This window comes from Trachypithecus francoisi, unplaced genomic scaffold (assembly GCF_009764315.1).
Source record: "Trachypithecus francoisi isolate TF-2019V2 unplaced genomic scaffold, Tfra_2.0 Lachesis_group19, whole genome shotgun sequence".
Taxonomy (NCBI): domain Eukaryota; kingdom Metazoa; phylum Chordata; class Mammalia; order Primates; family Cercopithecidae; genus Trachypithecus; species Trachypithecus francoisi.
The window spans coordinates 10,733,694-10,759,309 of record NW_022681464.1 but is presented as its reverse complement, the minus strand read 5'-3'; the positions used below and the strand labels follow the sequence as shown (position 1 = coordinate 10,759,309).

At 42.8% G+C, this 25,616-nt stretch overlaps 1 protein-coding gene across 4 annotated transcripts in view; it reads left to right on the top strand.

Annotated features, from left to right (window-relative positions):
* Positions 1 to 25,616, top strand: part of SETBP1 (SET binding protein 1) — a 382,992-nt gene that overhangs the window by 255,182 nt on the left and 102,194 nt on the right. For all 4 annotated transcript variants that reach the window (XM_033177871.1, XM_033177872.1, XM_033177874.1 and 1 more), the window contains exon 4: positions 13,588 to 17,047. In XM_033177871.1, coding sequence (XP_033033762.1) covers positions 13,588 to 17,047 — 3,460 coding nt within the window. The remainder of the gene's footprint in view (positions 1 to 13,587; positions 17,048 to 25,616) is intronic.

The following is a 25,616-nucleotide window of genomic DNA, read 5'->3' as shown; positions in this document are numbered from 1 at the left end:
TGTGAGCTGTGTATTTAGCAGAGGCCACTGGTGATTCTTAACCATAAACAAGCCTGGGAAATGACTTTTGGCCAGATTAATGACCCTCTCTCCTCATTCATTTAACTTTCTCCAGGAGGCAGGCTTCTCAAATCCCTTGCCATGCACGCCCTGCCTCTCAAGGGGCTACAGGTCTGTACAGATCGGCCATTCATATGTGACTGTTCCACCACACTAATTTTGCCCCTTCATTGTAAGCTACCAATTCTCAAAGAGGAGACAAGAATGTGTTATGTTTCTTTCTTTTTTGAGATGAGTAGGATGGAGAACAAAGCCTCAGTGAAGAATAGCTAAAACATTTTTAAAACTGAAATGTTGCTCCGTGTAATTCTTCCCATCAGGATGAGTCTGCAGTTGTCACTCAATGCCTTCCTACTGCAGAATGTATCTGAATCAGGACTGCGTCCTAATTTCTGCTTCATCCCTCAGAAGCCCAGCGCAGGGCTCCCAGGACCCCACTGGAGGCGTTCAGATGCCTGAGCAGGGAGGGCAGAAGCTGCTGCTGGAAAAGACAGAGCCATGGTGTTGTAGTGGGATCCCGGGGCAGCCGGTCCTCGATACCTGAACAGTGCAATCTGGAGGCCTCCAGGTCCCTGCTAGAAGGATGCAGCGGTGTCACTGCATTCCAATTAGCCCCTCCAAGCCTGCCCCATGGCTGTCTCTGAAGTGGTCGCCTTGCAGCTCCACACTAATTTACCTCTTTCTGTAAGTTTTCTGAAGTTGGCTTCCAGCTGTACTGCTGAGAGGCTTTTTTTTTTTTTTTTTTTGTAAGTCACATAATTGAAAGTCCAGTTTTTATAATTTTTTCTCCTACCAGTACACATTTCTTAGCCACGGGGAAGCCCCTGGAAGCCTGCTAAAAACAGCCATAGGAGAGGGCGCTGGGAAGTCTCTTCTGGGGCACATTTGCTCTCAGTTGCAGTGACCTGGTCCTCGGATGCCAGCCAACACAGAAAGGGGCGCCTGTCTTCTCTGTTTGCCAGAGCTATCCAAGGACAGGCAGATAGACTCCAGCTCTAAACAGGAAACTGATATCTAAGAGGTAGAACAAGGTAATCTGTGCACAAGTGAGCTCTCTGTGACTGCATATTGTCAGGTAGCCCCGAAGAAAGCTGTGCAGGAAGATCTCCAGCTCTGAGCATTAGGCTAGGTTGAAAGCAGCAAGTGGTGAGAGACAGCGGCCAAGAGGGTGACCAGAATGAATGACTGTAAGAAATGACCATCTGAGTTTAAACAAGTCACTCCCTGGTTAATATCTCCACCCTAGACCCTATTTCTGCTGGATGTTGTTTTCAGAAAAGCAGTTCACCGAAAAGTATGGGAATAAAATAGCTATATTTTTATAATGCCTACTATGGGCCAAGCACTGTGTTAAATACTTGACACTCCAACTTCTAATGCTTTCAACTCCCCCTTTAAGGTAGGCACTACTGCTAGTTTCTAGACAAGGAAGCTCAGGTATAAGAGGTCAGGTGACGTGTCCAGTGAATGGTATCTAGAGCTGAGATTCCATCCCAGGCACAGAACCCGAGCCTCCCCACCACACTGCAGCCTTTCAGCTACTCCTTAGAGCCCAGGAACAGTGAGTCTGGTCAAGGTCTTAGGAGAAGTCCGGCACATCTCAGATGCTAGTCCTTGGGCTTCACCTGGGAGCTTGTTAGAAATGCACGCTTGCAACCGTGTCTCAGACTTCCAAAATCAATCTGCGTTTCAGCAGAATCCCCAGGTGACTCTTGTGCGCTTTGAATGTGAGCAGTGCTGGGTTCCAATTCTCACTCCACGGTTTGGTGTGACTCTTTCCTCTACACTCCAATCTTCCTCTCTTTCTTCCCCATCCCATAGTTGAACTATGGAGAGGGAAGAGAACAATAAACAGACTTTAAAATATAAAATGATCTCTCATATTCTTATCATTTCAACACATTCCTCTCCCCTCCAGATATTCTGGTTCGTCCTCAGCAAAGTCCTGATCTGTGCTAACAGGGAAAGGGACTCCACTCATTGGAAGCGGGGAGCTGGGGAGCAGGGCAGGGAAGTGAGGGGGCAGACACCATGGTCAGGACCACTCTGGAGCAAGCCAGGTCCTGGGTCCCTGTGTTCCTCTGTGCCACCACTCCCTGCTGTCTGGCCCCACACCCCTGTTGGCTTCCCTCCTCTGGGGAGGATAACAAAGGCTGACTCCCCCACCAGGAGCGTCCCGAGACGTCCCTGAACGTGACAATCCCTCCAGCCACTGCCGATGTTATTAATTTTTAAAACAAACTTCCTGATTGAGGTTCTGGCTGCCTCTAAATTGTCTCTACAAGGAGACTGTGTACTAATTAACCCATAGAAACAATCAATGATGTACCTTTTTCAAGTTTCAGGGTGATTAGAATATGAAAATGAAGAGCACAATGGTGCAGATGTTTTAAAATCACAGCAGACAGCAATTAGTGACACGGAAACCAGCTGCTTATCTCTCCAGATAAAGCCTCTTAATAGGGAATTACACTGGAGGAGCCATTACCCAGATGGATCTCACATGATTTACAGAGGAGGCAGGGCAGTGTTAACTTTGATTTGTGAGCCAGGTTCTTGTCAAGCTTCCCTCCTTACCTCGGGGGAAGGTGAATTGGTGGGAGGAAGGTGAATTGGTGGGAGGAAGGTGAATTGGTGGGAGGAAGGTGAATTGGTGGGAGGAAGGTGAATTTGTGGCTGGGGTGGAGACGTGGGCTTCAGCTTTCTACCTCGTGGCCCAGGTTAGGGACACCACCAGGACGAGGAGAGGAGAGAACAATGCTGTTTACGGAAGCCACCAGCACCTGTCTTCTTGATTCAGGCTCTATTGTTTTGAGATCAACTCAGTCAGCTGTCTCTGTGCAGAGGGGAGAGTGAGGACCTGGGAAGGGGGAACAGTGAGTGGCTTGCGGGCCGCCCTACATTTCACTGGAAAGAAAAGGCCCCTGCTTTCTGCTGCTTGGCTTTAGGGTGTGTGCATGTCTGTGTGTGTATGTCTGTGTGTGTGTCTGTGTCTGTGATATAGGGAGTTCATAGTCATTTTTGAATGGGTTTCTCATTTTTGATTTTTTTAACATGATTGAGGTTAAATGTACATATACTGAAATGTACAGATCTTCAGTATGCAGTTCAAAGACTATCAACAAATGTACACAGCTGTGTAACTCACACTCCTATCAGGACACAAAGTACATCCATAACTCCCTGGAAACTCCCTCATGCCCATGCCAACCCTTCCCAGCCCCCATCCCACCACTCTCTACCCTGGAAGCAACCACTGTTCTGACACCTATCATAATAGATTTGTTTTGCCTGATCTACAACTTTATGTAAAAGGAATGGTACAGTATAGATCTTGGGGTCTGGTTTCTTTGGCTCAGCATGATTATGTGTATGTGTGTGGCTTATCCATGTGGTGGGGTGTGTCCATGCTTTGTTCCTCATATAGATAAGTTTGTCTGTTCTCCCTTTGATCAGCACCTGAACTGCTTCTAGGTGCTAACGACTCTGAATACGCTGCTGTGAAGTCTTTATAAAAGTCTAATTGTGGATGTATGTTTTCTTCTCTTGGGTAAATATATAAAAGTGGAATTGCTGGGTCTCGGGATTAACTTTAAAAGACATGTGGAGAGATCTTCCAAAGTGATGTTTACTGTTTTATAGTCCCTCCAACAATGTATGAAAGTGGCAGTTGCTCCAGATCCTTGTCAACGTTTGTTATTTTCAGTCTTTTTCATTTTAGCCATCCCAGTGAATGTGCAGTGGTATCTCATTGTGGTTTTAATTGACATTTCTTTGATGGCAAATAATGTTTGAAGACATTGCTATATGTTCACCGGCCATTTCTACTTGTTACGGCACAGCATATTTTGACGAAGGTATTTTGCAGTTGTTGGGTGAGGGTAAGTTGGTTGATAGTATAGATATAACGTCTGGTGGATTTTTCTGATTTTTTAGGAAATTTATTCAGCAATTACTGAGAGAGGAGTGTTAAAATATCTTTGTGGAATCATCTATTTCTTCAATTCTCTTATTTTTTGCTTTATATATTTGAAGTTCTGTGGCGAGGTACAAACAAATTTAGGATGATTGTCTCTTCTTCATAAATTGATTCAAAAATATCATTTAGAAATGTCCATAATTATCTCTGGAATGCTTTTTATTCTGAAGCCTATTTTTCTTTATATTAATATAATCACTCTAGCACTTTTATGTTTAGTGTTTGTGTAGTATGTCTTGTTCCCTCCTTTTACTTTTAAGCTGTCTTTATATTTAAGGTGTATCTCCTATAAACAGCATATAGTTCAGTTTTTCTTTTTTATTCACTCTGACGAGCTACTTTTTATTTTCTTGCAGTGTATAATTTTTGGTATATCTAGAGTTAATGTAATTACTGATCTTGTTGAGTTTAAGTTTACTATGTTGCTTGTATTTTCTGTTTTTTCCATTTTCATTCTTTCTTTTTTTTCTGCTCTCTTTTGGAGTCATCAAGCATTTTTTTTAGTAATCCATATGTTTCCTTTTATTAGCATTTTAGATATGCAATTTTTTAAAATACTGGTTGCTTTTGAGATTATAATGCGCACTCTTAAAACATTACAGTCTACTTTGAACTAATATTACATCCCTTCACATATATGAACATTACAAATGTATACTTCTATATCTATGCTCTTATTCTTTGTTTTGTTGTTGTTGTAGAGTCTATTTCTACAAATGTCATAAATTCTAAAATACATTATTATTATTTCTGCTTTAAAAAGTCACTTGCCTTTTAACAATCTTAACAAGAATAGAATATTTTGTATACACCAATATATTTACCATTTTCAGCACTTTTCATTCATTCATGTAGAACTCAGTTTCCATCTGGTATCATTTCCTTTTGGCCTAAAGAACTTTCTTTTACATATCTTGTAATTCAGGTCTGCCAGAAATGAATTCCCTCAGTTTTTATTTATCTGAAGATATCTTTGTTATCATTTTTTAAAGAATATTTTCACTGGATATAGAAATCTGACTGTTTTGTTTTCATTTCAGTACTTTAAAGATGTTGGCTCATTGTCTTCTGGTTTATATTCTAATTAATGAGAAGTCAGACTTTGTTTTTGTTTTTGTTTTTGAGATGGAGTCTTACTTTGTTGCCAGGCTGGAGTGCAGTGGTGCTATCTCACATCACTGCAACCTCCACTTCCTGGTTTCAAGCAATTCTCCTGCCTCACCCTCCAAAGTAGCTGGGATTACAGGCATGTGCCACAACATCCTGCTAATTTTTTTTTTTTTTTTTTTTTTTTTTTTGTATTTTTAGTAGAGACGGGGTTTTGCCATGTTGGGCCAGGCTGGTCTTGAACTACTGACCACCTCAAGCGATCCATCCCTCAGCTTCTCAAAGTGCCGGGATTACAGGTGTGATCAGACATTATTTTTGCACCCCTATAAATAATCTCTTCCTTCTCTGATGGCTTTTGAATTTTTTCTCTTTATTTTTGGTTTTTATCAATTTGTCTACAGTGTGCTTAGATGTGGTTTTCGTGGGTGTTTTTATTCTGCTTGGGATTCACTGAGCTTCTTAGCTAGGAGAATATGTATACACTAATCTTTCTTTCCCTTCCTTCTGGTATTCTCATTATCAGTATGTTAGACCTCCTGATATTGCTCCATAGATCAGTGAGGTATTGGTTTTCCATTGTTATAGTTAATTCTTCTTATTATTATTTTCCCTTATGTATTTCGGTTTGGATAGTTTTTACTGTTTTCTCTTCATGTTTACTGAACTTCTCTTTTGCAGTGTCCTAGAAGCTGTTGAGTCCTTCCAGTGAGTTTTTTTTTTGTTTGTTTTATATATTGTATTTTTCAGATTTAGAATTTTCATTTTATTATTTTAGTGTAGTCATTGCTATCCTGAAACTTCCCATATGTTCATCAATTGTGTGTATATTTTCCTTTAAATGCTTGCACATTTTCATAGTAGCTATTTTGAGAGCCTTGGATTGGGTTTTACTGTCCTGACTGTGGGTCCCATTTGCCTGCTTCTTTGCCTGTCTAGTAAGCTTTTTATTGTGTTCTGGATGTTGTGGATGCTATGTAAACTGATTTTGTTGTTTTGCTTTAAAGAGTCTTGACTTTTGTTCTGATCAGCAGTTAATTTATTGGCAGATCAGCTTTATGCCAAGAGTTCTTTTCAGAATTTGTTAGTGAGGAACTCGAGTAGCTTTTATTCTAGAGCTGGAATAATTCTGCTCTTAAGGAGTACCATTTCTCAGATTTCAGCTGAATGCCTGGGATATTCATTGATGCCTCCCTCCTCTGTCTGGGGAGAAATCCAACCTTGCCCAATACTACATGACCTAAGGACTCATAGCTGATAGCCCCCGGTAGCTAATCTCTGCTAGGCTTTGTGAAGTCTTCCCTTCAAGTGAAGACTAGAATTTTTCCAGAGACTTAAGATAATCCCTATGAAGGTTTCTAGAGTTCCTTTCTACATAGCTCCCTCTTCTCAGGTATCCTAACCTGCAAATTCCATTTCCCTCGGGAGCCCCAAACTCTTTTTCTTCCCAGTGAAGTCACAGCTATCTCAGCTTTTCTTCCCTATCTCAGCTTTTCTTCTTGCCCAGATTTAGAAAGTACTCCCAGGCAGAAAACTGGAACCTCGTGAGTTTCTCTTCTCTAGAATCTCAGCCTGTGTTGTCTATTGTCTAGTGCCTGAAAACAATTATTTCATATATTTTGTTTAGTTTTATATTTATCTCCAAGGAAAGGTTATGTCTACTTCCTATTACACTATCACAGCTGAAACCAAGTCAGTGATTATTTTGAGTTACGCAGAATTATTGACTAGTAAAAGAGGCATATGATAGGGCCCCCTGTCATCTATGAGCTGTTACCACCTTAAGTAAAAGAAGTGCTCTAGTATGATCCACAGCCCTTAAATAGCAAATAAGAATGAATTTTATGGGAATAACATCCAGGTGAATTCCCAGGGTGATAGGATATGAGAATGGGTTCAGTTTACATATTTAATTGGAAACTTCATATTCGTTTAGGAGCTGCATAGCTTCTCTGTGTTCATTGGAATCAAAGAATCATAAGACCATGGTACTAAAAAGATACTTGGTGACATTATTCTATAGCTACCAGTAGCAAATGCAGGAATGAATTGGGCTAAGGAGAGATAAGCTTTGGGACAATTTCAGTGGAAGTTGGAATGTGCATTCCTCCTGTTCATGAGCCTAAATGGTAATTTTCCAGTTTTGTTTTAAATTAAGTGACAGAACTGCTTCACTCTCTCTATCTCTCTCTCTTAAATGAAATCCCTTAGTAGGCTGGTCTGTTCCATTGGGGGTTTGGGGGTTAAAAGGAAGGTCTGAAACGTTTTTCTTGCCCCATCCACTGGCTGCAGTTCAGAAATGTCTTTGCAAAATCCTAGGACTTTGTGAAACACATTTGAAAACCACTGAGCTGGAACATCTCTTGATAATATCAGAGCCTCTCTAGTCCTTAACCCAGACCCTGTCTTTGATATAATCCAGTGGTTCTCAACTCTGTCTGCTCATTGGGATCACCTGAGAGCTTTGAAAAAGTACTGCTGTTCAGGTTCCACTTCCAGACTGTTGATTTAATCACGCTGGGTCAGGTCTCAGGTATGTTGATCTTTACAAAACTTCCTAGGTGATTCTAACATACAGCCAGAGTTGAGAACCTTTAATCCAGTCACACCATTTGTGGTTGCATTCTTTGTCTCCCACACTCAGCTCCTGCTGAGGCCTGAGCACTTGCTTCTAGCTTCAGAGATGGCCTGCCAGGATTCCCCAGAGGTTTGAAATCCCACAGTGGGAGGTCATGAACACCCACATTCCTGGTCCTTTCTTTCATTTTCTTTTTCCTCCTCTTCTTCTTCTTCTTTTTCTTTTTTTTTTTTTTTCTCTTTTTTTTTTTTTTTTGTTTAGACAGTTTCTTTCTGTTGCCCAGGCTGCAGTACAGTGGTATGATCTCAGCTCATGGCAACTTCCACTTCCTGGGTTCAAGTGATTCTCCTGCCTCAGCCTCCTGAGTAGCTGGGATTACAGGTGCACACCATGATACCCATCTAATTTTTGTATTTTTAGTAGAGACAGGGTTTTGCTGTGTTGGCCAGGCTGGTCTTGAACTCCTGACCTCAAGTGATCCACTCGCCTCAGCCTCCCAGAGTGCTGGGATTACAGGCATGAGCCACCGCATCCGGCCTCTCTGGTCCTTTCTTATCCACTCAAATCATTGGTTCTTCAGTCCACCTCAGCTTCACTTGGAATACCTACACAGGGAACCATGTTAGAGTTTCATAGTATGTAAATTGCATAGAGTTCAGAGATTAAAACAGTAATGCTCTGTGTTGCTAACTTACATATCCTAACAGGCCTAAGGTGGTTGGTTCTGCATATTTATTACCAAAAATTGCTGTGAATGTTATAGCAAACACAGAAGGACCCTACCCCAGAGAAGAAATGTGGTGTTAAAACATTAGATTAGTGGTTTTAAAACTTGGTTGCGCATCAGAATTCTCCTGAGGGGCATGTTAAAATGCATATGCCTCATTCTCTCCCCTAGAGACTGTGAGTTTGTAGGTCTACAGTGGACCCCAGTATCTGTATTTATAACCAGCACCTTCAGTGATTCTGATACAGTAATCTAGGACCACATCTTGAGAAGTGCCAAGTTCCAAATTAAGAGATGAGGCCTCCCGCATTGCTCCATACCCAGGCATATTTTCCTGCTCATGTAACCCAAAATATCTTACAAACAGTAAATTTAAATTATTGGTGTCAGCAGAAAGTAGCACAGACATAGCTAACCCAAAAGAGTAGTTTATCTCTCACAAAGTCAAGCTTGATTCTTTTTTTCTGTTTTAAATGAGTTATGTGACTTTTGTTAGATTCAAATCACCATCTTCTCTTTGCAATAAATTTTGCATTAGGTAAGCCTGAGATAAGGCTAGGTCACTCATTTGCTTCCCATTTTTTGGATTTTTAAGATTTTACTCAATCTAATTTTGTTTTGAAAAATAAACTAAAAAATACTTTTTAAAAAGAAACCTGACTTGCACACACTTTAAATGTATATTATTTAGTCAACTTATAGGGGAGAGAATAACTATCTACTTTACAAAACAATTCTTTACATTACAGAAGAACTTGCTTCCATGAAGAAATACTGTAAGCACAAATCTGCCTAGTGTTTTCAGAGTTTCACTGAAGCATTCAACCTAGGCTTAATGTGCATGGAAAACATTTTTCTTATAAAAGTAAGCCACACCTTCAAAACTGCCATGAATTTCACAATCGATCAACTTGGGAATGGGGAGAGAGGTGGGAGGCAGCCAGGCAGCCATGAAGCGTGCTAAGCTTAGTTTGGTACTGAAAGTTTTCCACCAGAATTGTATGCCCAATATGGAATATCATTGACTGTTCCCTCACATGTTAACTGTTAATAGTTCTGCTGAGGGCTGAGGATGGTATAAAGGCTGTAAAAGACTCAGACCTCATCAAAAAGAAAAAAAACCCCAAAACTCTCGATCTAAAGAGAAAAAGGAGACGTGGTGCATAGGTCAATAAAGACGTGAGTCCAAGAGCCCAATAAGGTATCATCTCCCCAGACCACTAGGATGGGAGGCAGAGGCTGTGGTGTGTGCTTCCCTCGTCTTGCGGCTTGCCTTGTCCATCTCTGTCTGGATGGAGTAAGTGCTCAGTTCTCAGCAAAGGACATATTGGAACTGACAGCCTCACTATTGTGTATATAATATGTCATGGCTGACAGATGAAGCACATTGCAATGGGATATAGCCATCAGCCAAGGCTGGAGGAGGCCTTGTTCTCTGGACCTCTTAGAAAGCACTCCTTCTGGGTCCTCCCTGCCCCTTCTCTGCAGCCCAGCTGAGTGAAGATCTTAAAGCACCATTCCCTCCATTACTCCTGATCCTTTGTTGTGCTTCCCTTTTGTCCACCCTGCACTTTGATTGCTGAGCACTCCCAGCAGGGCAGACTGCAGCTGAAATGGTAGGAACAATGGGATCAGGCAGTGGTCCAGGGAAGCACTAGGGACCGGGCATGCTTAACTGTATTACTCTCAGCTGGTCTGCCCTGGGTGTAAGTGAGCAAGCTCCACCTTTCAACTGCCAGGGTGAAATCCACCCTTCTGACAGTCACATGGCCTTCTCCAAAAGCAGAGTTAATTGAAAAGTGAAACAATTAGGAGATGGGGAGAACTAGCAGTAAAAATTACATTGAAGGGGAGTTACCTTATAAGCTCCTTTCATCTTTAAGTATTTGGGAAGGATTTCTTGCTTGGCACGTAAGGCATTTCAGTGTTACAGTTTCATTAGGAGCCATCATCAAATGACAGATTAGTAGTGTATTGTCTTTTGTGTGCAGCTGTATATTTTGCCATGGTAATAGGCACCTCATCCATTTATTTATTTAACAAGCATTTATCAAGAGCTTTCTGGGTGCTTGGCTTTGTAGTAGGCCTTGGGGATAAGATGATAAGTCTCTGACCTCAAAGTACTTATAGTCTAGGAAAAGGAGACAGAAAAGTACACAAATAAATGCCACCTAGCAGTATAAAGACTGAGATAGATGTCTTTATGTGAGGCAGTGGCACATACAGGAGGTATACAGAGAATAAGAAATTAGGCTGAAGGCAGTGACTGTTTGCAGACAACATGTTGCAGTATATAGATTATTGATCTCACTATTGACAAAATGAAATGCCTGTAGTAAAATGTATGCTTATTCATTCAGTAGATGTTTATTGAGTGCCTACTGTGTGACAGGTGCTCTGCGTAGTACCTCTGTGATGATGTGTACAAGCAAGAAGGGGAGACAGACTTTAATTCAGTTAGCACACAAATCAAACGTAAAACTAAAACTATGGTAAGTGCAACAAAGATAAGTCACATGGTTTCATGAAAACTTACAATAGGGGTATATCTATAAGGTAGGGGTGTCTCCCCAGGATTGAGCTGAAGCCAGAACATGAAAGAAACATTAATTAGAGACTCCGCTAGGTACCAAGAATAAGATAATGGAACAACAGAGAAAAAATGGTACAAGTTGGGGCCCAAGATCCTGGCCTAGTGTCACCATGGAGCCTCTCTGTGGACTTTGGTGCCTAGAACTAGAAAACTGATGGGGGTAGAGGTGGGTAGAAGGCTACTACAAGTCCTGTTTTACCCAGGTCCAAAACAGTCACACTGTTTGTCCAACTTTTTTTCTTTTTTGAATGGAGTTTCACTCTTGTTGCCCAGGCTTGAGTGCAATGGCACAATCTCAGCTCACCACAACTTCTACTTCCCGGATTCAAGTGATTCTCCTGCCTCAGCCTCCCGAGTAGCTGGGATTACAGGCACGCACCACCACGCCTGGCTAATTTTGTATTTTTAGTAGGGATGGGGTTTCTCCATGTTGGTCAGGCTGGTCTCAAACTCCCAACCTCAGGTGATCCACCTGCCTCGGTCTCCCAAAGTACTGGGACTACAGGCGTGAGCCACCACACCTGGCCATCCCACTGTTATTTTTAATAATCACCCCCACTAACCCTCAAGATGCCCCAGTATGAGGACCTAAGGAGCAGAAAACTTAACCTCCAAGAGCTCCTCTAGACCTGTGATCCTGTGAGTGAACACAGAGTGCCAGCTAATTTCCAAAGCAGAAGTAGAAACTAGCAATGCCCTGATTCATAAAAGATAAGTAAGCAGCACTTAATATTTTATGCCACAAATAAGATTTCTATGTTTTTGCTGAAAATGGAATAACAGCCTATGTTCACAGCAGTAATGCCAGTGAACACCCTCAAGTGGTAGGATTAATTCTCTGTATGTTAATGATGGTGGTGTTTCTACTATAAGTTGCAAGATGAATTAAAAAATTAAATTGTTTTCTCCTGGGTATTTACAGGCTTCACTTGAGGAAACTATCTCATGATGCTTACAAAATATTGTAGGTATAAACAGGATTTCACAAAATCAGGGGGGCAGGAAATAACCCTAGGGATTCCAGAAATTAGTATGAAGGAAATCCTAGTTTCATGACTACATTGAACTGTCCCTATAATGCTTTATGCCATCTGTGTTTTGACTCTTAACAGGGGCTGTAAGACATGTTTTCCTATAAAGCATAAGTTCTATAGCTTCAATGAAAAATAGAGATAAAATGAGATATAAAAAGATAGATGATTGATAGATGGATGGATAGATAGATAGATAGATAGATAGATAATTACCAGCTAAAATTTTCTAAATTCATGAAGCCAGTCATCATATACTTCCTGGAGGGGTTCTTCAATTTACTAATATTTTCTCTTTTTTAACAGTTCTTAGGCTAATGCATCCTGTAAGTTTACTACTCTATGTATAAATTGGGCTTATAATAAACCTTAAGGAATGCTTCTTTGAACTAGGGTCATGGCTTAAAATTCATCTGGAACAGCGAAAGTATATTTTTATTAAAAATAGCTTTAATGTCTCCAAACAATGTGTTCATTGTCCATTCCATTATGGTTTTGTAGACACTGATTATGTTGTGCCTCCAGCAACAGGTTTAGCTTTTTATTTTAGCTGGAGAGAGTCAGTCCTGAGAAACATGCTGGAGACATTCATTTAGAATCAATGTAGGGGAAACACAGTTGACAAAGTTCAGAGGAGTGATCTTGAATGACAACTATTTTTTTTTTTCCTGACACATTTGTCTAGTGGACTCAAGGTTCCTTTTGAGACTATCCAAAAGTTTCCTCAAGAAAGCAATAAGTGCATAATATAAAGTTTAAGGATTTCTTTGCATGCTAACCCCCAAACATAGCAACACTCCTAGAGTCCACAAGGATTTGAAGGCTTAGGACAATTCTTGTGTGTTTCTTTTCTTCTTCCATTTCTTCTCTATGACCCCTTAATTCCTCAACCTGGGCTGTTTTTACTAGTTACAGTAAGTGTTCTTTATGAGCTACATGTACAGAGATGTTGAGCTTTAAGACAAAGTACAAACTGAAATGAGCTGGAACAGGAGGAAGTGAGGAAAGACATTCATTTGAAGAGAAGCAGGGACAGAAATAAGAGGCTGCTCGAGTTAGGTGAAAGAACTCTGGGAGTCAGGAATTTCAGATTCTCTCCTGGGATTTGCCATCTTTGGCAGGACTCCCCATTGTTCAGGTCTCAGCTTCTTCATTTGTAAAATAGCATGTAAAAATGTAAAAAGTCACTGGGCTAAGTGACCTTTATGTCCCCTTCCTCTTGTCTCTAAAGATTGCATTAAACCAAGGTAGGTCAAGATTCCTGTTATTTAGGGAGAAAACACTGCAATTAAAGCGTGCTTACTGATGTTCAAAACTAGTGCAATACATCTTTACTGCTGCAATTGAGAAAACCTCTGTAAAACATTCTAAAATTAAAGGTGGATGTTCATTTAGGTATTCATTTCCAACTTTCAGATCATTGAGACTTTTGATGTCAAATATTAAGTAGCTTCAACATGCTCATCTTTGTTTCTCTCTCTCTCTCTCCTTCTCCACTCCGCCCACCCTTAGGCTTACGAGAGGCCCCAGAAACATTCAACTCTCCATTATGACACAGGCCTCCCACAGGACTTCACCGGTGACACCTTAAAACCAAAGCACCAGCAAAAAAGCAGCAGCCAGAACCACATGGACTGGTCCACCAACTCTGACAGCGGACCCGTCACTCAGAATTGCTTCATCAGTCCAGAGTCTGGCAGAGAAACTGCAAGCACCAGCAAGATCCCAGCTCTTGAGCCCGTGGCTTCCTTTGCAAAGGCCCAGGGTAAGAAAGGCAGTGCAGGGAACACGTGGAGTCAGTTGTCTAACAATAACAAAGATCTGCTTTTGGGAGGTGTGGCACCATCCCCAAGTAGCCACAGCTCACCAGCCCCACCCAGCAGCTCTGCTGAATGCAGCGGGCTTCAGCCCTTGGTGGATCAAGATGGAGGAGGTACAAAGGAGCCCCCAGAACCACCTACTGTGGGCAGCAAGAAAAAGTCCAGTAAGAAGGATGTGATAAGTCAGACCCTACCAAACCCAGACCTGGATTGGGTCAAGAATGCCCAGAAAGCATTTGACAATACAGAAGGGAAAAGGGAAGGTTATTCCACAGATAGTGTCCAGGAGGCATCACCAGCCAGGCAGAATGTGAGTTCTGCCAGTAATCCTGAAAATGACTCAAGTCATGTCCGGATTACTATCCCCATCAAGGCACCCTCTCTGGATCCAACCAACCATAAGAGGAAAAAGAGACAGTCCATTAAAGCGGTGGTGGAAAAGATCATGCCAGAGAAAGCTCTGGCTTCTGGAATCACTATGAGCAGTGAAGTAGTTAACAGGATACTTTCCAACTCTGAGGGGAGTAAGAAGGATCCCCGTGTCCCTAAGTTAGGTAAAATGATAGAGAATGAGTCCCCCTCAGTTGGCCTTGAAACTGGTGGAAATGCTGAGAAAGTTATCCCAGGAGGTGTGTCTAAGCCGCGGAAGCCACCCATGGTCATGACACCTCCAACGTGCACAGATCACTCTCCATCCAGAAAGCTGCCGGAAATCCAACATCCAAAATTTGCTGCAAAAAGAAGGTGGACTTGCAGCAAACCAAAACCCAGCACCATGCTTCGAGAGGCAGTTATGGCCACCTCTGATAAACTGATGCTGGAGCCCCCATCTGCGTATCCCATCACCCCATCCAGCCCTCTCTACACCAACACAGACAGTCTTACTGTGATCACTCCAGTCAAAAAGAAGCGGGGACGACCAAAGAAGCAGCCTTTGCTCACAGTCGAGACGATTCATGAGGGAACTTCCACCAGCCCCGTCAGTCCCATCAGCCGAGAGTTTCCTGGCACTAAGAAAAGAAAGCGACGACGCAATTTAGCGAAGTTGGCCCAGCTAGTGCCAGGAGAGGACAAACCCATGAGCGAGATGAAATTTCACAAGAAAGTTGGAAAACTCGGCGTGTTGGATAAGAAGACCATCAAAACTATCAATAAGATGAAGACACTCAAGAGGAAAAACATCTTGAACCAGATCTTGTCCTGTTCCAGCAGCGTGGCTCTGAAGGCAAAAGCTCCCCCAGAGACCAGCCCTGGGGCAGCAGCCATTGAAAGCAAACTGGGCAAGCAGATTAATGTTAGCAAGAGGGGAACCATCTACATTGGCAAGAAGCGGGGCAGGAAGCCAAGAGCAGAGCTGCCACCCCCATCCGAAGAACCCAAAACAGCCATCAAGCACCCCAGGCCTGTTTCTAGCCAGCCGGATGTTCCAGCCGTGCCTTCCAACTTTCAGTCACTTGTGGCGTCTTCACCAGCAGCTATGCACCCACTTTCAACACAGTTAGGTGGGTCCAATGGCAACCTGAGCCCTGCCAGCACTGAAACCAATTTTTCAGAGTTGAAAACTATGCCAAATCTCCAGCCCATCAGTGCTCTTCCAACCAAAACCCAAAAGGGAATACACAGTGGAACCTGGAAGCTGTCTCCACCCAGACTGATGGCCAACTCCCCTTCACACCTGTGCGAGATTGGCTCCCTAAAGGAAATCACGCTGTCCCCTGTGAGTGAGTCCCACAGTGAGGAGACGATCCCCAGTGACAGCGGCATTGGGACAGACAACAACAGCACTTCTGACCAAGCGGAGAAGAGCTCAGAATCCCGAAGGAGGTACTCTTTTGATTTCTGCTCCCTGGACAACCCAGAGGCCATTCCGTCCGACACCAGCACAAAGAACCGGCATGGCCACCGGCAAAAGCATCTCATTGTGGACAACTTTCTGGCCCACGAAAGCCTCAAGAAGCCAAAGCACAAGAGGAAACGGAAAAGCCTGCAAAACCGCGATGACCTCCAGTTTCTGGCAGACCTGGAGGAGCTCATCACCAAGTTCCAAGTGTTCAGAATCTCCCACCGGAGTTACACCTTCTACCACGAGAATCCATATCCCAGCATTTTTCGGATTAATTTTGATCACTATTACCCGGTGCCATATATCCAGTATGACCCGTTGCTCTATCTTCGTAGGACTTCAGACTTGAAGTCAAAGAAGAAGCGTGGTAGGCCTGCAAAAACCAATGACACCATGACAAAGGTGCCTTTTTTACAAGGGTTCAGCTACCCTATTCCCAGTGGAAGTTACTATGCACCCTATGGAATGCCTTACACATCAATGCCTATGATGAACCTTGGTTATTACGGTCAGTACCCAGCTCCTTTGTACCTATCGCACACGCTTGGAGCAGCTTCCCCATTCATGAGGCCAACAGTGCCACCACCTCAGTTCCACACAAACTCCCACGTAAAGATGTCTGGTGCAGCTAAGCATAAAGCCAAGCATGGAGTACACCTGCAGGGACCCGTTAGCATGGGCCTTGGTGACATGCAGCCTTCTCTGAATCCTCCCAAGGTAGGCAGTGCCAGTCTGTCCAGCGGTCGGCTCCATAAGAGGAAACACAAACACAAGCATAAGCACAAGGAAGACCGGATCCTAGGGACCCATGACAACCTGAGTGGTCTCTTTGCAGGCAAAGCCACAGGCTTCTCCAGCCACATCCTGAGCGAGCGGCTGAGCAGCGCAGACAAAGAGCTCCCGCTGGTGAGTGAGAAGAACAAGCATAAGGAGAAACAGAAGCACCAGCACAGCGAAGCCGGCCACAAAGCTTCTAAGAACAACTTTGAGGTGGACACCTTGTCTACACTGTCACTTTCCGACGCCCAGCATTGGACACAGGCCAAGGAAAAAGGAGACTTGAGCAGTGAGCCTGTGGACTCATGCACGAAAAGATACTCTGGCAGTGGCGGGGATGGTGGCAGCACGAGATCGGAGAATCTGGACGTGTTCAGTGAAATGAACCCTTCGAATGACAAGTGGGACAGTGACATGAGTGGGAGTAAAAGGAGGAGCTATGAAGGCTTTGGAACGTACAGGGAAAAGGACATCCAAGCCTTCAAGATGAACCGCAAGGAGAGAAGTTCTTATGACTCCTCCATGTCTCCAGGTAAGGCTAAGTTTTTCTTCAGACTTAGATTGTCTAGTTATTTAATTGCTGGACTTTGCACCTCAGACACATCTGTGGCACATTGTGTTCATTAGTTTGCAAAGAGGTGGGAATCAAATTAAAATGGGTCTCCTTGCACATTTGAGTTTGCTGCACATTTTGTACGTTGTTTACTTGGTATTTACTATCTTCTTTCTCTCCTGGAGCCATTGTTTGAGAAACTTTGAAACCATAACCCTAATAACTGCCTAGGCTGCAGTCATGCCCACTATGGTTATGCTTTTTATTAAAGATGTTATTCTTAAGTCCTCATCTGATCTAACAGTACAGTTTGCTGTTTGGATACAGCCTCTAAAACTCGTTAGGAATACCAATAAGATCCAAGAATGCCAAGCCTGGAAGGAATGACTAGCTAGTTTATCTGGCATGCCAGGTCCAGAAGTCACACATCTAATGTGAGAAGTCCACTGCAGAGCCATTAGAAGCTGATGACCAGTGAATCCTGAAGTCTAACTGATCAGGTAGCCACAGCTTTGGGCCATATTGTTTCCCTTTTTTTTTCCATGGGCATTTGATAAGTTGTCCTGGGCAGGTCCCTAAAATGAAAACTTGACTACATTCAGATACTTGTCATTTTTGTGCACTAAGTGGAAGGAGGGAGGCTGGAAGGTGGTGTGTGCCTCCTGCTTCCAGGAGACCTTGTAACTGTGTCTCTTTGCATGCCCACTAGAAAGGGATTTTGTTCACTAATTGAGACTGAAATGCTGGTTGCTACTAGAAGGACCCTATTCCTTGTCAGTTGCTGGCAGAATTCCCTTGCTAACCTCCCCAACTGCACAAATCCTTCCCTGCTGTTAGGGCCTCACATTTCTGCAAAAGTATCCCTTTGACCCTGGCCTTACATCATATATGATAAAACTCCTATAGAAGACCAGAGCCATCAGTTATTAGGAAAATAGTAGAAACTTCTTACCTAGGAGTTGCAGAAGCTAAAAAAAAGAAAAAGAAAAGAAAAAAAGAAAAAAAAAAAAGTTATTGAGTTCCCCCTGTCGCCAAATAGTATAAAACCCTTCAACCAAAGCCTGGCTTTAAAAAAAAAAAAAAAAAAAAAGTCATCCATGTTTAAGGTTTGGTGTGGCATTTCACTTCTGTTTATGATGTGTACCACTCCCTTGTCCTCTCCCTTCCCAGGAAGCCCATATTTCCTGAAGGCAGGAATAGTCTATTCATGAAGAATTAGAGACATTTTTTAGGCCAGCAGATTTCAGGAAGAAATATGATTATGAGGTAGAAACCACTTAAAGATCGCCCCAGATTGCCACTAGCTTGTGAGTTGTAGTGGTAGATGTTCTCCTTGGTTAATGAAGAGACCAATTAGCAGTCACATCGCCTGCATTTGCTAAAGGTAATAAATGACCTACACTTTGTGTCTGCCCAAAGTGGATGTGCTCATCTGGGCGTCATCATTTTTCATTATCAGACTTTGTTGAAGGTGCTTGGTTTTATGCAGAGTGCAGGCTAAGCCCACCTGGGCAGGAGGTACTGCCTTGACCTTGCATGATATGTGAGAAACTGATCTCTTTCAGCATGATGAAACTGATTCATGGGACCTACACTAGCTGTGGACAGAAGATGTTCTTATTTTTGTAATTTTATGAGCCTTATTTAGCTAGAAAATAATGACGAGGGGTAATTGTTAAGAACCTACAAGCAAAAATCCTGACTTAACAGACTCAAGGAGCAAGATCTCAAGAAGCTAAAGCCAGACATTGTTGCGTGTTAGTTTTCTCAGTGATTTTACCAGGATTTGTCTGTGGCCAGGCTGTATTGCTGAGTGCTGGTGGACTTCATCAAGTTTCCCAGCTGGGGTTCATGTCTAGTCACTGTGTGCCCCCACTCTAGTTATATTGCTTTTCATGTGCTTGCATTTATATCGTGTTCATCACTTTATTAAAACTCCTCCCCATCTCTGTCCCATCTCATGGGATCTTCAGCCAGCCACTTGAGATGGGAATAGGTATCATGACAATGTCACGAAAGAAAGCTAGATTCAACCTGAAGAACTGGATACAAGGCCCAACTCTGTTACTACTTCTCTGTGTGGCCTTAGGCATGGGGTCCAACTTCTTTGGGGTACTGTCTTCCCATCTGTAACTCACGGGGTCGGGCCAGACCTTTTGTGTATAGGGTGCTTCCATTCTTAAAGCCATTTCACATAAATTTCTGTGTAATGCCCTTTGTGCAATCTTACAAGACAGGTATTTTTATTCCTATATTACAGATCAGGATACTGAGGCTCAAAGAGATCAAGTGAACTGTTAAGGTTCAAAAAGCATTTGGTTTTGATTTTAAGCCCAGAACTTTGCCTGCTGCATTAAACCTTGACTACCTGCCACGAAGCTGGTGAAAACTGTGTTTAGAACACAGCTCTTGGTGCCCAGTCCAGTGTTCCTCTATGTCACCTCTGTTCTTGCTTTCAGAATCCCATTCATCCTCAGATCACATGTCGCCTAAGGCGTCTGTACAGTGATTATGTGATCGTTACTGAAGAGAATAGTTAAGGGAAGAAGACACCCATTTATTCAATTCCTGGCCAATGTAGAAGGAATCCTTGTGGCCTTACCTTTCCTGAATATCAGCCTGGAGACACCATGGACAGAGCTTCCACCTCTGTCCTTACTGAAATCCAGCACTCTGAGTTATTTTTGCCACTGCTTTGTGTCTTTCTCTGTCTTCTATGAGCTTATTTTTTCCCAGAACTTTAATGAATCATAATTGTTGGTGGCTGCTACATCGATATGAGCTATGCCTGATGTTCCTGCATATCTCATTGAGCTTCTTACTGAGACAGGCCAGATTCCCTCTTATTCCCCTCCCTTCCAAGCCTTAGCCTCTCATTGCCTATATCTCAAATGTCTCCTTCATTGCTGTGCCTCCAAAGCATGAAAGAAAAATATCTTTAGCATCACGTAGAATCCAATGTCAGAGTTTGTCAAGACTCCCTGAAGAACATTCACCTTAATGTGATAGACTCTGAAGAGTGCCAAGTTCCATGAAAAGACAGGAGGCAGATGAGATGAAGCTGAGCTTACTAGATGCATTAAGAGCTTTCAGTGACTTTATCTGAGTGGAGGTGTCTATTCAGCTGGATGATACTGAGGATCATGATTGGAAATAAGCATCTGCACTTTCTACAACTTCTCTCCCTCCACCTTTTCCTTCGTCACACTTGATTCATTTCCTTAGCATCCAAATGTCCTATTTCACATGAGTTATTCTTCTCTAAAATAGATACAGGATAAATATAGATGTCATCCTTTAGCCTGTTAAGGACCAGATTTAGGAGCGGAGTCAAGAGAAGGCTTTCAGTGCTCCCTGAGATCAGAGCTGATGAAAGATACCATGTAAATGTAAGTCATTACCATTATAGAGAGAGGAATTAGAGACCCTATTTAGCAATAGCAGCAGTTGCACACTCCATTTCCTTTATCTTGCTGGGAAATCTTTCATTCTTTGTCTCCATGGCCCAGCAGATGGTTGCATTGTCTTGTTAGCCCACTTCTAACATACCTAAGCCTAGGATGCAGTACAGACTCCTGACCGTTTTTCTGTATTTTACGCCTCCCTTTTTTGGTTGCAGAATGCAGTCGCTCTTTTGGCCTGTTTTCTAAATGCATACCATCTGCTAAATGTCCATTTATAAAAATGCTTGCCTGGGACCACAAAATGGATAAATAGTGAGAAGGTGCAATCTCAGAATTGGTATAAGCCTTATCAGCTCCTATTTGGGCCTGTCTGTCGGCAGGCATTGCACACTAACATGTGTGCAATAATAAAAGACATGGGCCTGTCTTTTGCACACTAACATGCAGCAGAGGGCCAGAAGAGCGATTGCATACTCCAGGGGTAACAGTGCTTAGTCAGAATGATGCCATGTGCCCTCAAAGCCAAGTTTTCACAAGGTGGTAGAAGAGTGATGAGTGACATTTTCTATTCAGATCACTTGGAAACCATCTTTGCGTACTTTGACCTAACTTACACCAGACACTGAGACCTCATGACAACTGCTGTTCAAGCTCCAATCAGATAACGTAAAACAAAAATGAGAAGAGTGAATCTACATGTGTTACCTCTTAGTTTCGTGCCATTGTTAAGAAGGTAGCCATCCCAAGTCCCCAAATGTCAAGTACTTTCCTCATGATGAGTGGATGCTGAGAACTGATTCTGAGTGCACATCTCATATATGCAAATCCTGCCATGTATGTAGCTGGATTCCCTGGCACCTGGCCCCCTCCATTTTTCCTTATAGCTTCCTTCTTGCCCTTTGCCAACTCCTCTTATCAGCACTGTGGAAATTTGAGGAGGCAGTCTCTGCTGTCACTCACTGGCAGGATATGGATGCCCAAGCCAAAAATAATACAAAAACCTCCTCCAAGCAGTTATCCGGATGAGGGAATTAGCCACATGGATGAAACGTCATGAAAACTATACAAAAGAAGCATTTGAGGATCGTTTCCTTAAAATGGAATAAGAGGAAGAAGAGGACTAATGTGAGGAGAAAATTAAGACCAGGAATAAAGAGAGTAAAACCTGGGAAGCGGATGAAATATAGTCTTTTTAACCTTAATCCAAGTCCAATTTTGAGTCCTCTTGTGGGAGGAAATGAAAGATTAATTAACTAATGGCTGCTGTGCAGTTCAAGTAGGGTTAGGAAGACCTGTCCAAGTCTTATCTCTCATACTAACCAACTGAAGTACCTCTTCTGTTTTTTGACTTTCAGTTTCCCAGAATGGGATTATGACCATAAAGGTTCTGACCAGACCTGATAGTCTAGGATTCTAAAAGATTCAAATTTATACAATGGAATTTCAATATGTACACAGCTCCCCCACACACATGTACAGGCAGAAGCTACAAAGTAAATATCCAAGTTATTGACCATGTTGACCAAATAATTAGTTGTTCAATCAAGTTTGAAAACAGGTACCAGTGGTTGTATATTAATCTATGAGACTTACCCCCATTCATCTTTAGCTCCAGCCACTTCACTTAGCCATTGGATTTCTCCTTTGCCAAAGGTGGAACCCCTAGTACTTGAGTCGCACCAACAAATTAGCTTGTTCCTTGTACAGGCTGAAACCATAGTCACCATCTGAGACACAAATAGGTTAGAACACAAATATGAACATTTTTATGGGAACAGACAGAGCACACTTGGATTTGTATTTAGACTCAGCATTAAATGAATCTTAATAATGTAGTACAAACACCTCATTTTGCTGATGAGCACACTGAGGCTTCAGAAGGTCAAGTGACTCATCTAATGATACATATTTAATTGGGTGAAGAGCTCAGACTGGGAAGCTTCACATCAGGGAGAGGGGCAGGGGAAGGGAGAGAAAGAGAGAGTGAATACAAGAAAAAAACAGAAAGGTGAGTCATGGGAGAGATGTTAAGCTGTATATTTTCTTTTGCTGTGAGCTGTTGTAAAAGGTAAGCATCTCTTTGACAATAATTTGGTTTCCAGGCTATCTCTGGGGACCCATGTTTGGGACTGGAAACGATCTTTGTGGGCTCTGATGGAAGTCATTTTTTTTTCCTTTCTTGTCTTAACAATTGCACATACTTATTTTATTGAGCCTCCCAACATTCCTCCTAAGGTTTCCTTTTGGAAACCAAGAATTAATCAAATTAAATGATATAACCCGTAACTTTGTAGCAATGAAACAAAAAAAAATAACTGAGACTCACAGCATCTCCTTTGCTACATTGAAATCAGAAATGGAGCAATTCTGCCTTTGGAGCTTGAAGTCCCCAAGCCATTTATCTTCCCACAGTTGGCAAATGTTATCCTGTCCTGGTGAAAGTTTTTATTTATACCTCTGTGGGATTGGGAAATTATGCAGATTCAGGTGTGGGTGCAGAGAAGTTACAGTTTTGACAGACTTGGCTTTGCTATAATATGGATCCTTCTTGGCTGGAGAAATCAGGAAGCATGCCTTCGAAAGGCTGTCACTGCACAGAGATAAGCAAGGCACCTTTGGAAGGAAACTCCAGAAAACCATCTCTTCACTCTATAAAACAACAAGTGATGAATACTTTTAAAATTGCAGCCTAGGCTTGAGCCAGTATAGCACTTAATCCAAGTTGACTGAATTCAAGGGGAAGTGATAAGGACAAGACAACATTTTTTAATGTATAAGGCTTATTGCAGTCCCAGGAAGAAATCAAAGATGAGTAACGCAATGCTTTTGCCTTCAAAGAGGCTACAATCCAGGAGGACCACTATAATTTAGGGGAAGAAACCAGCAGCACCTCCTCATGTTAAAAGCCGACTACAAGAGCCATCAGAAAGCCATAGAGAAAGAGCAAGAGCTGTCCAACTGACTTGTGAGCCACCTCTGTGTTCTCGGTGGGGGGAGACAGGTGGGACCTGGAAATACTGTTCATAGCAGTCACCATGTAAGATGGGTCTTGAATGATGCAAGACACTTTCGGAGAATGGAGATGGTAAGGTTGGTGATGGGAGATGGGGTAGGAAGTGTGACCTAGAACAGGAGCCATGCAAACAAAGGTATGTAGATGGAAACACCAAGAAATATTTGGGAAAACCTGTATAGTGCAGTTTTTTTGTTTATGTTTTTGTTTGTTTTTTTGAGACAGAGTCTCACTTCATCACCCTGGCTAGCATGCCGTGGTGCGATCTCACCTCACTGCAACCTTTACCTCCCGGGTTCAAGTGATTCTCTTGCCTCAGCCTCCCAAGTAACTGGGACTACAGGTGCATGCCCAGCTAATTTTTGTATTTTCAGTAGAGACAGGGTCTCGCCCTGTTGGCCAGGCTGGTCTTGAACTCCTGACCTCAAGTGATCCACCCGCCTCGGCCTCCCAAAGTGCTGGGTTTACAGGCATGAGCCACCGCAACCAGCCCATAGTCCCATTTTACTGGGGTTTGGATCTGTAGTTGGGGAACACTGGCAGATAAAGTGAGGGAAGAACGTTGTAGTCAGGGGCTAGAGGGCCTTTTTCGCATACTCTGAGGCTTATGCTTGATCAAGCAAGCAGTGGCAAGCCACTTTTTATTGTATTGTATTTCATTTTATTTTTAGAGGCAGAATCTCTGTCACCCAGGATCCTAGCTTACTAAAACCTCCAACTTCTGGGCTCAAGCAATCCTCCCACCTCAGGACCCCAAGTAGCAAGGACTACAGGTGTGTGCCACCATACCCGGTTAATTTTTGTTGTAATTTTTAATTTTGTAGAGACAGGGTCTCACTCTGTTCCCCAGACTGGTCTTGAACTCCTGGGCTCAAGTGATTCTCCCTCCTCCACCTCCCAAAGCACTGGGATTGTAGCTGTGAGCCACCGTGCCTGGCCAGAAACTACTTTTTAAACAAGTGAAAGTCATAAAATGACCAGATTATACTTTATCTTTCTTTCCTGACCACTCCCTCTCCCTAACCTCAACTGGGCAAACTTACCTCATCTCTGTACTCTTCATGCTGTGTTGCAATTATTCACTTACTTGTTTAGGTTGTACCCACCTGCCCTTCCTCCTCCACCCTCCACCCCCAGATTATAACTACATAAAGGCATCACTATCTACACAGATGCTCAAGCAAAAATTATATTTAAAAGGAGCCATCCTTGATTTAATCTCTTTCCCTCTCTAGCTAAAGTCAAAGGTGATTCCAATGTGTGGCCTCCAGGCACTGAGAGGGTGGGAGCACATGAACAGAGCAGAAACCTGGCTGGTGTCCAGAATGATGAGGGGTTTAGGCAGCAGTTGCCAGTGCTGTGCAGAGCTAGACCTAGAGATTCAGCAAGGAGAGAGTCAGAGGGAATGAAGGAAGGAGGGTGGAAGAGATGACCTGGCAACCCACCTCAAACAGAGAGACAGAGGAAGTGGGGACCAGGAAGGTTGTAGAGAAGGAATGCCAGAAATGTCGGAGACTAAATTTAAGAAGAAAGAAGTGATCAGCAAGCCAGAAGATGCAGAGTTTATGGAGGATGGAAACAAATGAAAATATACATGAACATATTGGTGACCCTGAAGACAACAGAAATGTTAAACATTATGTATTTGATGTCTCATCTGTTTGGAGCCTCATGGACTGTGTGCCTAGGCCGAATGGCAAGGAGTTAATGAATAAGTGGATGATGAGAGAATGGAGGCTGCAGGTGCAGATAATGAAAACGTTGCTGTGTTTCTAGCAGTGCCCCCAGCTTCCAAGAAGACTATGTTTGTGAAGTCAGCGCTTGATGAGAAGTGATACTCCCATTCTCAATAGGCCTTAAGTCTAAGTTTCTCCAATTCTGGGAACAGAAACGCAATGCCAGATTCCCTTATACTATGTCATTCCACATGTCATAGTATAAGGCCAAAAAGGCCATGTGTAGAAAAGGTAAAGGTTATAATATTTGAAAAGAGGTAAGAGATTTCAGGTCAGCTTCCCTTTCCCTGCCTCACAGACACACAGGCACATAACTTTTGATCATATGATGACTCTTTGAAAATTCCTTTCTGTGGTACCTTGGGTGTTTGCTGTGCATCTGTAAATGTATGGAA